The 16,387-nt window shown below is 37.5% G+C and overlaps 1 protein-coding gene across 1 annotated transcript in view; it reads left to right on the forward strand.

Moving 5' to 3' along the window:
* The window catches only part of LOC125239887 (S phase cyclin A-associated protein in the endoplasmic reticulum), a 71,571-nt gene that overhangs the window by 18,413 nt on the left and 36,771 nt on the right, over positions 1-16,387 (forward strand). The window contains exons 13-15 of the mRNA XM_048147655.1: positions 34-143; positions 3,863-3,983; positions 8,007-8,140. Coding sequence (XP_048003612.1) covers positions 34-143; positions 3,863-3,983; positions 8,007-8,140 — 365 coding nt within the window. The remainder of the gene's footprint in view (positions 1-33; positions 144-3,862; positions 3,984-8,006; positions 8,141-16,387) is intronic.

The raw sequence follows: 16,387 nt of genomic DNA on the forward strand, positions 1-16,387 counted from the left end.
GTACATAATGTTTGTGAAATTATTTGTTGGCAGCAAGCACCAGACAGGGCCATTTTCAAGAAACTGCACGGACTGAAGACGCTCGAACAGCTACTGGCCCTGGCGGCCGAGAGAGAAGACCTGGCTAATCAAATCACTTCCAAGTCAGTACATATATATATTGTTACTCGCACTTCATATACATCCAGACGCGCAAGCGTCATCTATAGAGATAAAAGCCTTTTTTAGGGTTCCGTAGTCAACTAGGAACCCTTATAGTTTAGCCATGTCTGTTCGTCCGTCCGCGGATAATCTCAGTGACTGTTAGCACTAGAAAGCTGAAATTTGGTATCAATATGTATATCAATCACGCCGAGTGGTAAAATAAAAAGTAAAAAAAATGTTTTGTTAGGGTAAACCCCCGGGGACAGATTATTTTTTTTTTCATTTCCACCCCAACGTGTGATATTATATTGTTGGATAGGTATTTCAAAATGAATGGGGGTTTACAAAATTGTTTTTTGATAAAATTAATATTGTTGGAAATAATCGCTCCTAAAGTAAAAAGTTGGTTGTCTGTAAAGTCGGTTTACGGACGGTAGTTTGACGTGATAACGTCAAACATTACAGTAGTATAGACAGGGGCGGCTCACTCCGCGATTCTATCGCCGCGCTACAAATTACATGCTGGCTTGCTGGCGGCCGCGAGTTCGCGGCCTAATAATAAGTGGCGCGCGGTGCGTTTTCACGGAACTCACGTTCCCACTTTCTATTGTTACTTTACGTCGCGAGTTTTTTAAAGCTTCTTTTAAAGTGAATGGCTTATAATGCTTAGTTAAATAAACATCATGAATAAAATAGGACAATATTACACAGATCTACTATTGCTTAAGTCACACGGAAAAGTTCAATAAGGCTTGTGATGTTGGGATTTCAACAATAATATATAAATACTGTACATGTATATACCTAGAAAGTACCCAAGACTTGAATATAATTGCATTTTATCTGAGTATTAAATCGTTTTAATTCATAGGCAACCCTATCGTCCGACGCTGCGCACGTGCGGCTCGTTTCTTTGTGAGAATTTTGTAGGCATTCAAAAGGCGGCATTTCGTGAACATCAAAGCAGTGGGCCTTCTGTACTTGTACTATTATATTTTTTTTTTTTTTTTTTTTTTAAATATTGGGGGACACCTTACACAGATCAACTTAGCCCCAAACTAAGCAAAGCTTGTACTATGGGTGCTAAGCGACGATATACATACTTAAATAGATAAATACATACTTATATACATAGAAAACATCCATGACTCAGGAACAAATATCTGTGCTCATCACACAAATAAATGCCCTTACCGGGATTCGAACCTGGGACCGCGGCTCAGCAGGCAGGGTCTCTACCTACTGAGCCAGACCGGTCGTCCTCTATTTTCTGAGGTATAGATTAAACGATGAGATATTCAAATGCAAGAATTACTTATCTATATTGCCGCAATTGTATTGAACACACATGAAAATCACAATAACATTTCACTTCACTTTATAAACATTTGAGTTCACGTGTATCTTTTATGCTAGGCTAGGCGCGATGACTGCGGCCGGTGTGATTAATACGTTAGGCCGTTTTCACATTAAATTTATCCGATCCGATATCGGATGTCGGAAGGGTTTCAATAGAAAAAATCCAAGATGGCGCCTGTAATGTATGGGATATCGGTCCGACATCCGATATCGGATCGGATAATGTGAAAACGCACTTAGGGTCGCCGCGCCGGTCGGTTGGCCCAATGAAGTAAAATGCAAAAATATTTTATGAATTTTATGATTTACTTTTATAAAATGGTCATTTACTTTTTTACCTTCCCTAGACTTTAGGCAGGTAGGTATAAAATACATATACGTACTTTGTAGTGTAGTCACATAAATGCAAGCTCTGTCTACCCCGCAGGGGATATAGGCGTGATTATATGTATGTATGTTTTCACTAATATCCACCATTACCAATATTATAAAACAGAAACAAAAAAGATCACTAGTACTAATAAATTACTACGTATTACGTAATACTCAGAAAAGCAGTACGTGCCGCGCGACTATACAGGCGGGCGTTTCGCGGCCCTCTCCTCTGCCACTTGTTACGCCGGCGGAACGGCTAGCGTGTGCCTGAAAATGGTCCATACACAAACCACCTTTCGTGCCGCGCTCTCGCTTGCTGGCCTTGGGGAACGGGACAATGACGTCATCTTTTTCGTGCATGCAGCCCGTAGTAACGAGTTATTAGACGTTATCACGTCAAAAAGAGTATGCCTCCCCCCCCTCTAACTTTTGAACTATTTATGTTTAAAAAATATGAAAAAAATCACAAAAGTAGAACTTTGACTTTTTAGGAAAATTATTTTGATACGTTGAACAGTTTTTGAAAAAAATACGGGAAACTACGGAATCCTACACCGATCGTGGCCCGACACGCTCTTGGCCGGTTTTGAATCCCATAAATTATGCTCCTCTTTACAATTATTAACAAAATTACTTCCACTGTATGGTGGTGGCACAGTATAAGGATATATCAGTAGTTAATCTCCGGCAGCGGCGGCGCGGTCGTTACTACTGCGCAAGGTCACGCAGGGTTGTACAACGTTACTATAATCGACTTCGTACAATGTAAGTTGTTGTAAATCTAATAGGTACTATTAACTGTAAGTAGGTTTTAGTATAACAATACCACGTCATGACACCACATTAGTCAGTATTGAAGATACAAAAAATCATTATAAATATATTACTCTCATACGCGCAATAGTAGATTGTGTAACAATAATTGCAAAAGCGTTAATTTAAGTGTTCATTTTATATGTTTTCTCTAGAATACACCCAATCCATCACAATAAAAAAAGATTCGTTTGAACTAGAAACGTAGGTACCTACTGTCCTACTCGTATTAGTAACTGTGTATGGCGCTATGCTAGTACCAACGCTCTTTCTACCTTTTTATCTAATAAAGATTCAAGTACGTATTTGTTTCTTAAATACTGACGAAATCATATTTACATAAAATGTTTGAATAGATGTTTGCACAATATTTAAGTAGGTACCAAACTTTCGAGCTAGATAGATCGCAGCATCTACCTAAATGTCGTTACAGATAAATCCTTATTGATTTTAATGTGTCATTCTAGCTTTAAATCTCACTTTTACGCCATTTACGTAAGCAATAATGTACCTAACACTGCAAATATATAACAACCACTTACTTTTCTGGGTGTCTAGGAATTCTAAAGAATGACATTTCCGCATTTTGAGAACTTTCCATACACCCATAAACACTACAGTAACGAAAATATGTCTTCGGTGCTGACGTCATTTTCTCCCGAACTCAACACGTCAACACAGCGCGCAAACGCGGCCCCGACTGTCCAGCCCAATAATCACCAGTTTCGCATGTTTTCGCCGCATGCGAGGAGGGAGGGGGACACACCGCGCGGCGTGAAGTTTGTAAGAAGAGTTATTACTGGTTTTATACTGTGGTATATTTTACAAATGGCGCCATACTTGCCCTGTCAATCCCTAAATTTGTTTCAAATTCCTATTTTTTACCCGGTGGATTATGTCTTGAAATTCAGCCCTTTAACAAAAACCCTTGAGACACAAGCAAAGCTACGACGGCGCCATTTATGAAAACTTTTACTGATAGGCAAATCCTTTATATTATTATTATTATTATTAAATCATTTATTTCAGGCAACTTTAGTCCATAGATACACATATTCACAAAAGAAAAGAAAGAAAGAAAAGAAAATTACAATGAAAACTTAGGTACTTATATCAAATTAAATTAAATTAAATCAAGGATATACATTTATAGTACAAGTATTTTCCGCAGGTGCCTTTCCACGGCTGTGATTATATCGACGCGCGGCGTCGCCACGGACCCGGAGAGTGCGCGGAACCTTCTGACTTCTAACGCCTCCGTTCATGTCGTCAAGCTCCTGGCCAACCAAATGGTAAGTGGAAACCAAGCTTGGATTATTTATATAGGATTTACATACTTTATACTAAGAATCGTACCTCGATTTTTTAGCGCCACCTATTAAATACTACCATATTATCTATAAATAATATCATATAATGCCTACAATTTTTGTCTTCAAAATGTGTATTGACGTGATATCATGATTTCAAAATAAATAAATATGTCATTTGTTCTTATAAAAAATAAAAACACGCAAAAATATTTGGGGAAAATATGATTTTGGCCACTTCCAGGCTATGAACAGCGCCATCTAGTTTTAAGCCTATACATTTCAGGGGTACCCTTTTTTTGTATGGGATTTGTCAGTTCAGTATTAAATCGTTCTAAATGGTGGAAACAAAACTGGTTACACTACATACATACATACATACATACAATCACGCCTGTATCCCATAAAGGGGTAGGCAGAACACATGAAACTACTAAAGCTTCAGTGCCACTCTTGGCAAATAAAGGGTTGAAAGAAAATGAAACTGTGACATTGCAGTGACAGGTTGCCAGCCTCTCGCCTACGCCACAATTTAACCCATATCCCATAGTTACACTAGGAAATCCAAATATCTTATGCACGTGTTCTTGAGGCATGTGATGCGAAGGGATGAAAGCCATGACGAGAAAGGCATTGCGAATGAGTGTGGAACGAACGGTAGAGGAAAACCAACCTAGGAAAAGAATGGATTGTGTGAGAGATAATATGAAGCGAAAGCAAGTGAATGATGAGATGACGGACGATAGGGATGTATGGACGCGGAATGCTGTGCCGATCCCAAATGAATGGCATTTGGCATAAGAGCAGGCTTGAGGCCAAAAGAAGAAAAAAAGCCAAAAGAAAAGTACAGTAAGCTGCAGAGATAACTGAATAGAAACTCGGCGGCTAAAGGCAGCATCCATGGTTACTAATACTGCCATCTGGTGGCAATTGTTATTACTACAAAGCGCGTTTGTGTTCTATGCTGTCGGTGTAAGCGCCATCTACACTCCCTTATTTCGTTATTTTATTACACCTTTATGCAATAGATGCCGCAGTATGATTCGAAAATAACAACCCAACCCAACGCAGCATAGAAGTCAATACATAGTGTTTTTATTGAATTTCGTTAACTTTGGGTATGGGTAAAGACATAAAAGTAAATGGCTTAGTTCGTATTCGTTTTGTTTGTTATTTTTCTACAAATAAAGTTTAACTTTAAACATAGAATTTTGTTGCAATAAAGAAATAGGTAAGGGGTAAGTATTTAAAAAAAATCAAGGAATTTTATATTTTCACAGTGGTCCAAATTAGCTTTACAGTCGTGTCTTTTACCCAAGCCTATTATTTGACATAGTTTTTCTAGCATTTATATAAAGGTAAGGGCTGTAATTTGCCTGTGTAATTGTGCCAAATTGGTTGAAAGCAAATAATATAATAATAGATTCGTCGAGGAAGAGCTGGGAAATCTAACTGGCAAAACTTTTATAAAGGGCAAAATTGAACGGTTCAATGCAACGAAACCATTTAAATTTATGCCATTACAATGGTAATCTCTTTTCTCTCTAACTTCATAAATTAAATTTCAGCTTAATACGAAATAGAGTTCCAAAGCAAACAAATGCAAAACTATACTTTACACAGCTATAAAACTATACTTTATTGTTATTTCCATAATCCCTAACTTTTTCTATCACAGAGAAAGGGGTACCAACATTACATGGTCGATTAGTTTTGATGTCCGCCCAGATGTAGTCAACCTTTGCGAAGTTTCGCAATCTCCTTATGGACCTGATTGGGTTTAGGTTTACGACATCTGAATTTTGAAAGGATTGAAATTTTGTTGACAAACATCTGTATCTTTGTGACAAGTAAATACTTACAGATTTCATTCACTTATTATTATTTGTATTTTTACTGTAAAACTACATTGATAACTAAGTAATTGCATTAAGGTGGTAGGTACAGCGGGCCAAATCTCGACTGGGGGGCAATTTTAACTAATCCATTTTTTCCATTATGTATGATGTTCCTCTATGATGTTGAGTTCTACATGTATCCACTGAACACGCCTACCATATATAACCAGTGGTCAATCTATTTAATAATGCAAACATTGTAAAACATGGAAAAATGGACCAGTTACATTTGCCCTCCAGCCCAGTCGAGATTTGGCCAGCTGTACCTTATTCCGATTTCCAAGAACAGATGTGAAACAAATGAAAAAAATCTGTGTATCGAGTAATGACCGAAATCGCGTCTCTAGATCATTGGACTGACAAAAATATTGTTTTAATGTTCTCATCCATTTTGATCCATCCAGAGAAAAGTTAATTGGCGAAATCCTATCACATTTCATTATTCACCAGAAAAATACCGTACGTACATTAATTTCCTTTCGAAAACAAATACTAATTGGCTATTAACCAAGTAACGTCTAATTAACAGTTTTAAAAATGGCAACTTTCTGAAAACTGAAATGTATAAAACATGTTTCAACTTAATGTGCTATTTTAAAATCAATTGCTATACTGATTAACGTATACTTTCCGACATACTTTGTGTTTTGTAGCGGATTTCTCAATAAATTGGGTTTAATTATATGAGAAAGCGGGACGATGAATGTAAGAGGTGCCGTCAATTTGAAATTAAACAAAATTGACAGTTGTTTCCGATTAAAAAGTAATATTATTACCCGCCCGATTCTTACCAGACCCAAAGGTTCCTATAGGCTACTTGCCTCCTAGTCAAATTAGCTTCTTTTTAAGAACTGTCAAAACGACTTGCTAATATGGAATTTATATGAAATCGATTTGAGTGACGTCACGGTCAACTCAGTTACTTTATATATTTCTACCTGACTTATAAAATAGAAATTGGATTTAAAAATAACTTCTATCCCTGTTTTTCTTATAATTATCTGATGCTTTATTTCGTGCACGGTATAAAATATTTTATTTTAACTACAGTCAAGTTACACCAGCAGCATTTCCACGTTGTATGGCCAATGAAATCTCCTGCACCAGATACGACCCGGAACGTGGATCGCAGCCCCTATCCCTAAGTCGGCGACGAAGATCTCTTATGAAGGCTTTAGCCTCAGTTCCCCAGGGACCCGCCGTCTCCTCAGCAAGTGGCACAAAATCATACACCAGTTCCAGGGCGCTGTACTTTGCGTGCTTGAGTTTAGCCGCATACTCAGCAGCTGACCTATTAGCAGCCTTAATTGTGAGGCTAAGGTGGTGCAAAAGTACTCACAGAATTGGCGTCCCACAAGAGGCACCAACCCTTCTGCCATGGCACCAATGAGAGTCCGTCTGGCCTGCCGTCTGTGCGAGATAACCCCGGAGGATCTAACACGCAAGAAATGTTGGCTGCTACCAGAGCGGATTGTCTAATTAGTTGTTACGAGTATTCAACTTGTTCATTATTTCAAGCACTGTGACAAAGTACTAATGTGTAGATAAAAATAAAACAATGTATTCCAAGGACGACTGTACATCGACCGCTAAACAAACTTTATGTGTAATTAAAAGCTTATAATAACTCCCGACGTTAATTGAACGTTATCTTCGACGCCATCTTTGAACCGTCGAATATTTTTATTTTATTTCTCCTGAATCATTTACTTTACGAGGGTTTATTGAGATTGCGATCTCTCTTCATTTGCAATGTAATAGTTGTACGCAACAACTAAGTAAACGCTCTTGGTTCTCGAAAAATAAAGTTTAATTTTGATCTGATCCGAATTTGTAACTGTCGCGAAACGATCGAATTTGTTATTGTACAAATATTCCTTTCACTTTTTACGTTTCCAGTGGCATAAACGCTGCAGTCCATGTAGTATTTTTGAAAATTTGGTCCATTTCGAAACCGGTCCATTGACCCCGATCACATCTGGAGATGACTCTCTCTCTTTATTAGTTAATTGTCTGACAAAATCAAAGCCGGTTTCTATGGCACATACCGTTGCACTGTATCCAGTAAACACAGGTCCCACTTTTTAAATAGTGAACTTATTTGCAGGAGAAAGATCTCTCCGATTCTCGGGAGATGGAGTTGGCGTGTCTCCTGCTGGACTGGTTGTCGGTGGCTCTAGACTCCGTGACGCAGATCGTCTCCCCACCGGCCACTTGGGCGAGGGCCCATATGCTTGTCAGGTTAGTGGTGCAGAAAACCTTATCAGATCTTCGACAGATGATAGTGTGTTCTTTTACAGGACTTATGTCCGTGGCTTTAGACTCCGTGACGCAGATCGTCTCCCCACCGGCCACTTGGGCAAGGGCTCATATAGTTGTCAGGTTGGTGGTGCTTATTTTTTAGTCTTCGGGATGTGGCAGTGTGTCTACTTGTGTGGTGGTAGGCGGATGCAGAAAATGTTACTTATCAGAGTCATTATTTTTAGTCAGAGTCTGGGGTCTTTCATACAAAATAAGCAGGTCACCCAGCTGCATATACAATATGTGTCCCGTAGATCTAGGAAATATATGTATTGCTGCCATATTATTTCTGGTCTAATTGATTCTCGCCCGGAGTTGATCATGAATGTCATGGAAGGTAATGTTGGTATTAGAAACATAAATAAGTAGTTAATGATCTACTAAGTAGCAGCACAGTATAATAAAGAGTACTATCGTACAGTATGGTCACCTGGCCACTCTCGGTTACCTGACAGTTACCGCCTGTCAAAAACGCGAACAATCGACCTGTCATATCTCACTCATACAAGCATGGTACGGGTTCACCTACACGAGCTTAGAATGTGTGCTAGGAACGCGCCTCTTTTATATATTTGATCGCCAGTGTCCGAGTGTGGTAGCAGTGTGAGAATTCCTTACAGGTGTTTGCTGTAAACGATCTAATGTAATAAGGACGTAGTTTGATACGCATTAAAACTTAAGGAATAGGCTGGGAAAGCTGCATTTGTAATCGTTTATTTTATTGGTTTCAATAAAATTTGATTTTATTCATTACAGAACCTGATAGTTTTGCTAATTTTATCAGGCAACAATGTACCTAACGCAAATTACGAACCTCACTTAAGCGCGGACTACTAGTAAACCTTAATACGACTTACTTACCTCCAGTCAGCAATGGAGTATTTATATAGAAATAAGTTATAATAACTTATTACAATTTGAGCATTTACCTACTTTAAATAATTATTACGGTCATTTTATAAACGAATGCCAGGCATAATGCTTTCATCTTAAACTGGCATCGTTCTCTGTGCGTATTTAGCTACGCATGCCAAAGCCAATAGTTTACGCTTTGTAGTTAACGAAACTGTCCTACTGTTTCACTAGTGGTAGAGAAACATAAAGTACATCTAAAATGATTTGTCGCTAGTGTACAAAGGTTGTCTTTTGCACATTGGCATCTCCATTACAACCTACGAAGCCCCCTTCGCCAACTCTCCTGCGCAGTCGGGTAAATATTGACACAGTTGGATGTGACGTTTCCTTCCTACCCTACACTAGAGACCCACTTATAACGTGTTGTTATTATTGTATAGAAATTATTCCTGCTATCTCAGTACGAGACACTATCAAGTCTTTATTTACTAAAACAACGGAACTTAATCGCGTATAAAGACAATTATCAACTGGCTCAAACTAGTCAAACTCTCGAACATCTCTAGTTGCGCAAGTTACCTTCTTAGTAGTGATATCTTATACATGTAATGTTTCACTGAGAGAAAACTTAAATTGATGTAAACCACATTTATACACATTTTTTCCCAAAGACCAAAAAATCTCGACAGTTGCCATAACTTCCGCAGGTATACCTGTTATGTAACATACACTTTACCTTCCAGTAGAAGACATTATTTGGCTTTCTAATGAATACCTATTGTATTTAATATAAAATTACTTACATACGTTTACTAATAAGTAAATACATATTTCTGTCATCCCAATAACGGGCCAAAGCATCTAAAATCTAATAAAAGCGTATAATAATATTATGACGAGTTCTTTGTGCCATTCGGTTAGCGTAATGAAATTTGCGACGCACTTAGAGGGCGCGAGGCGTGTGGACATTGTAGGTGGGCTGCTGGGGTGGGCGCATAGAAAATAACCTAAAAAATGAGATACCTTTTTTAGTCGTAATATGGACAAATACTTTTCTGGCGTACCAAGGCAGTTTATTTATTATACATTAGCTTTTTAGTAACTATACGCGGCTTCTCTCGAGTTAGAAAGAGACAAAAAGTAGCCTATGTCCCTCTTCATCCCTTCAACTATCTCCACTTAAAAAATCACGTCATTTCGTCGCTCCGTTTGCCGTGAAAGGCTGACAAACAAACAGACACACATACTTTCCCATTTAAAATATTAGTATGGATATTTAATAATCTTTCTCAATGATGAGTTTGAGATCAGTACAGTTTTCAACCTGGAGCTCCGCTCAATATTTGGAAAACTGCATTATTGTAAGATTATCAGTAGAAGGGCCCAAATTTTATTGATCCATTCTGACTATTAGCTGATTGTTTTGATCTGCATGTAACTGAGTGTTATTAAATAGAGACCTGTATAGTATAGGTCAACTGTTACACTGTATACAGTTATTTAAGATATTACATAAAACAAATCTCAAAACATTAAAAATAAGAAGTTTAAATGTTAATATTTTAAGTGCTAGTTTTAGGGTTTAGTCTAATCAACTGCCCCGTTTAATAATGTTGTCAAACACATTTAAAGTCAACCAAATAAGCACCAGCTTTTCACGATAATTTCTATTGTTCATGTTCATAAGTCACCCCCAACTAACAGGTGTTGGCACTAGAACAATGGGGAACCAACACCAAGCACATCATGATTAATTAAAAATACTAAACAAAACTGCCCCTGCAGTGCATTCTGCTATACACAGCTCAGGGCTTCCCCTTCGGGAGCCCTATAGTTTTTCGGGCCTATACATTTTTATAACCAACTAATAGATGTTTCACGCAAGCCGAGAACCAAAAATTTACGAGATTTTCAAAAGTTGGTTTAGCCAAGTTTTACGTGTAGCAGCATCGGTAATTTCCAGATATATATGTTTTAGCATCTTTTATTTGCGTTGAATACTTATAACACGCTGTGTTTTTAATAATATTCCACATTAAACTGTCTGGGAACAGATATGTAGTATGATTAAAATTTTGAAAAGACCCCCGACCGCGACATAGTAGACCGATTTTCATGAAACATGGCTAAGAACACTCCCGACTAACTCAGCTTTCAAACAAAAAAAACTAAATCGAAATCGGTTCATCCGTTCGGGAGCTACCTACGATGCCACAGACAGACACACACACAGACAGACACACACACAGACAGACAGACAGACAGACAGACAGACAGGCAGACAGACACGTCAAACTTGTTATAAGTTCGTTCGTCGTTTTTGCGTCGGGGGTTAAAAATGGTAAACGAGTTTTAGAGTGGTACCTCTACAATTTCTTGGGTCCAATGAGTATTGAGTCGCAATCTCTCATGAAGCAATATGTGAGACGCTAACACACTAATACACATTGTACCGAGAATTGGTTACGAGAAATACTATGGCTATGTTACACAATGTTATATGACGTCATATAACAGCCAGTGGAGAGCCGCCATAAAAGGTACGTGTAATACATTAAAATCTCATGATTGTCATGAAGATCGTTAACTCACTCGACCGTAACACTTTATTAAATCAAGCCTTCGTATGAGGTACTCGTAGTGATAAATCTCTCTAATTCTCGTCTGCGATCTCTCGTTTATTTTAATCAAACTAACGCTATGCGATTAAATCGATAATCACTTGTAATCTACCCGCTATCGTTGTCACATGGCCCCAATTCACTCCGCCATAGATTAATAGCCATAGACTTGACATAGGGAAGCAACTCTCGTTTAAAAAAAGTAGCGGAAACAAGGAAACCTCTGCCATTGCCGTTAACGACCTCAGTAAAAGCTTTGGTTTTGGCTCAGCGACGTTTTTCTTGCATTAGTACTTATATTATAGGTATTCGTAACATTTGTAACAGGAACAAAACGTACGACAGTCATGTTTACAAACTTAAGTTACTTACTTAGTTAACCAATTAATCTAATTATAATTCCGTCTTGTGCACTCGCTATCTTAAAATTATCAGAATTATGTAAGTGCCATGTTTTTTGTAACATTCAAAACTTATAACTTAATTAAGAAAGTGTCATTTACTTTTTTTTTGTCCTTTGCCTAAACTGACATGCTATTTGGAGACATTCTATAACATGCCTGATCTATGACAGAGAAAGGGGCTGAACGCGTCCCATATGGACACAATAGAGTGTCGCTCGCACATGTTCCGACATCGAGTGTGTTGTGATAGAACAATTGGGTAGAAAGAAAGCATGCACTTTCGTTCAATAAACTCGCTTAAAATAATCATTGGACAGTGGACACCGCACTTTATAGATAGATAGAATACTCTTCATTGGCACACCTCAGCAAAAGATACAGAAAAAAGAAACAGTGGGGACAAAACAAATGATTATAAATAGAGGTAGACAACAGGCGGTCTTATCACTAAAGAGCGATCTCTACCAGATAACCTTTGGGTGGTTTATATGTATTGAGTTGTTGGGTGCTTAACTAAATATTATTTAATGAAAAGCAATTCGAGATCATTCGACCTTAGGAATTGTTAGAATACTCGAGAAACTTCTGTGTCAAAGGGTATATGAAGCGCGCGTTCGTTTCGATCAGGCAGTGTTAGAAAAGATGGAAAAAATTATAAAAATGGTTTTCTTTTGGTTTTTCATTAAAACATATCCATCAAATCTTAAAAACTAGGTATTCGTTTCACTTAGAGTAGATAGGTACCTAGTCTAGTCTAGTTATATTCTGATTTTCAATAGAGAGTAATTTTAAACTTGCATACCTATCCTTTGTCTATCTTGTTTATCTTATCCTTGTCGTTGTGAAAGAACAATTTTATTGTGTAAAAAGCATGCACTTTCGTTGAACACACTTTTTATTTCATCCGCTTTTTAATTAGGCGCCTTATATTTTTTTTAGGAAAATCGTTTTCCTTTTAGCTTTTTTTCAGGTCAATAAAGAAGAGTCCACTTCATTATACTTAACGTTAATACATTAAAATACAGATATAGGTGTAAGTTAGACGAATTCTATCCGATTCTGCTTTATGATCTGTGGGAAGTTTTTCCTTTCATCTATGATGACTATGGTATATATCAAATCATTGAAAAGGAAAATGAGATTGATGAATGAATATGCTGAATGTTGAGATTTCGATAAGAGTATTCATGTAATACCTACGATGTGTAGTTTAAAAAATATAATTCGGATGCAGGCAATTTTCATGTCGTTAAATACATATAATATATGTTTCTATAATTTTCCATATTTGATTTTCTATAAACCCATCAAATGGCGATCGAATAGCAATCAAAGACACTCCATTTCAAGGACCATCGTCCCACAATCAACTCCTCTTCAAACGGAATTAAACACTAGCAATCCCGTGTAGGGCTCTTTCCCCGAACTTACAAATGGTCCTCTTAAAATATCTATACTTACCTACCTTGTTACTATGACATAAAGTGTAATAATGGTGACATATTTTCGACGTCTGTTTCGTGAAGACATGCTATTTAAAATATTGCTTGTGGTGTTTTGCTGTGTAAAACTAAAGGTATTTTTATGCATTTAATCTTTCTTGCGCAAATTTTTGTTATGATTATGATGCGCTGGTAACTGAGTAGCGAATTATGTTTTACACAGATAACATTTATATAGTCTTGATGTGTTACTTACCAAGATAGAAAAATATTTACCAGTGACCGACTGGAATCTCTTTTGTCGAAGAAAATCAGGGCTTCGGAAAGTTGATTTCTTACTGTTAAGTGTTAAGATTAGCTACGGCGTATTGAGAAGTGTCGAAGTGTCAGTTACTGCCTTACATGGTGCCTGTCGGTAAATGGTGCCACTACGTCATTTTAAGCGGGCGTTACAATGACTGGAGCTTAGTATTTCGACGTAGGCAGTCATACTTACATACCTTCTTTTGTATAGAAATATGCACATCTAGTACATCTTATCTTATCTTAAATCTGCGGGGGCCCTTAAAGATACACTTCGACCCATCGGGATCTTTTGTGCAATTACCCCCTACGATCCTAAGATCCTTCAGCTATTCAGGAGCTTCTCGACCTCATCACGTCTAGTACATACCTATAATTTCCACTTTCCAGGGCCCGGGAATATTAGGAGCCACTTAGGCTCGAGAGCCACAGAACCGCATTGAAGCCCCACTCCAAATCGAATTATACCCTAGCTTCGATTCCCGTTCCAGGGCACTCGATAATGCTATTATGCACTCTAAAATATGCTACGGTTGCAGCTTAGGTATTTGAGAACATGAAAGTTTCCTCGACAATTGAGTTAACTGATTCTCGGTTGCGGGCCCCCTCCGTTTATCATACAACATTACTCCGTCTTTTTGTAACACTAAAAGCTAAAATTGAATGAATATTGCCTACTGTTGTTATCCTACTGTTGATGTATTTAAAATATATTTTGTAAGGTTTATTTTTTCGTAGATAACATGTTATTACCTGGCGAAACACAAAATATTCGGCGCAAAAAATGGTGATAATTATCATAATGACGACAATCAATACTAATATTATAAATGGGAAAGTATGTGTGTCTGTTTATTTGTCCGTCTTTCATGGCAAAACTGAGCGACGAATTAACGTAATTTTTTAAGTGGAGATGTTGAAGGGATGGAGAGTGACATAGGCTATTACATTTTGTCTCTTTCTAACGCGAGCGAAGCCGTGGGCAAAAGCTAGTATCTCTATAAAATAATAAATCGGCGTTTTGGCTTAGGACATCAAAGCGAATATTTTGAAAAAGATTTATTTTGCTTCCGTTAAGTGATTGCAGGCGATTATAGGAGTAATATTTAGTGGCATTTTGTAAAAGAAGTCAAAGTAAAAGGTAATTCTGTACTCTTTTTGTATAGTTTAAGGACAAGACACTTCATCTAAATATATAAAAGAAGAAGCTGACTGACTGACTGACTGACTGACTGACTGACATATCAACGCACAGCCGAAACCGCTGGTCCTAGAGATTTCAAATTTGGCACGTAGGTTCCTTATATAGTGTAGAGGAGCACTAAGAAAGGATTTTCCAAAATTCACCTCCTAAGGGGGTCAAATGGGGGTTCAAAGTTTGTATGGGGAAACAAGATTAGTTTGACTATTTTATTCGAAACTTCACAGGAAGATTCCTTACGACATATGACTGAATACGTGTTTCAGGTTTTTTGAAAATTTAACCCCTAAAAGGGTGAAAAGGGGGTGATAAAGTCAAAAAATCAATATGGGTATCGTTTTTATGGGGATACCCCCATTTGCCAGAATTTCATTTGCCATAATTTTAATTGCCATCCTATTCAACAATCATAATATTGTTTCTCATAACATCTTATGCCATAATAATTGTTTACTATATTAATCTAGTGCCAGAAACTTTGTTTCCCATAAAGTCAGTTTCCATAATGTCATTTGTCAGAATCATCGAAATCCGTAATTACCACATTCCATACCATCATTTGTCATACAAATTAGCATCCAGAAAAGTCAATTTCCATAATGTGCTTTGGCAGAATCGAAAACTACTATAATAGGTACTAGAAGGACTAGAGAATGAAACTGCTATCAGAAAGTAGGTTAGGTTAGGTTAGAACTGTGACCCCCTAGAAAATGAAACTGCTATCAGAAAGTAGGTTAGGTTAGGTTAGAACTGTGAACCTCTGGAAAAGGAAACTGCTTGAAAAGTAGTTTAGGTTAGGTTAGAACTGTGACCCCCCGGAAAATGAAAATACTATCAGACAGTAGGTTAGGTTAGGTTAGAACTGCGACCCCCTGGAAAATGAAACTGCTATCAGAAAGTAGGTTAGGTTAGGTAAGAACTGTGAACCCCTGGAGAATGAAACTGCTGGAAAAGTAGGTTAGGTTAGAACTGTGACCCCTGGAAAATGAAACTGCTATCAGAAAGTAGGTTAGGTTAATTAATAATATGGGCAACAATTAATATGGCAATAATTGCTTATGGCGTTTGAATATTCTATGAAACCTTATTGCACTTAATAATATGGCTAACAAATAGTATGGCATTGTATGATTATGGAAGGTAATATTCGGATAAACAACGAGTATGTCATATGATTTTTATGATAAACAAATCATTCGGGCAAATGAAATTCAGGCAAGTTAGATTCGGGCAAATGAATATTATGTTAAATGACTGTCGGGCAAACAATAGACAACCGTTTTTATGGTTTGTCGGGTCGCTGATCACGATAAATACAACGTTTTTGAAATCTAACGAGGCGGAAGTGAAATACCTTCTTC

Source organism: Leguminivora glycinivorella, chromosome 2, assembly GCF_023078275.1.
Source record: "Leguminivora glycinivorella isolate SPB_JAAS2020 chromosome 2, LegGlyc_1.1, whole genome shotgun sequence".
In the NCBI taxonomy this organism is placed as follows: Eukaryota; Metazoa; Arthropoda; class Insecta; order Lepidoptera; family Tortricidae; genus Leguminivora; species Leguminivora glycinivorella.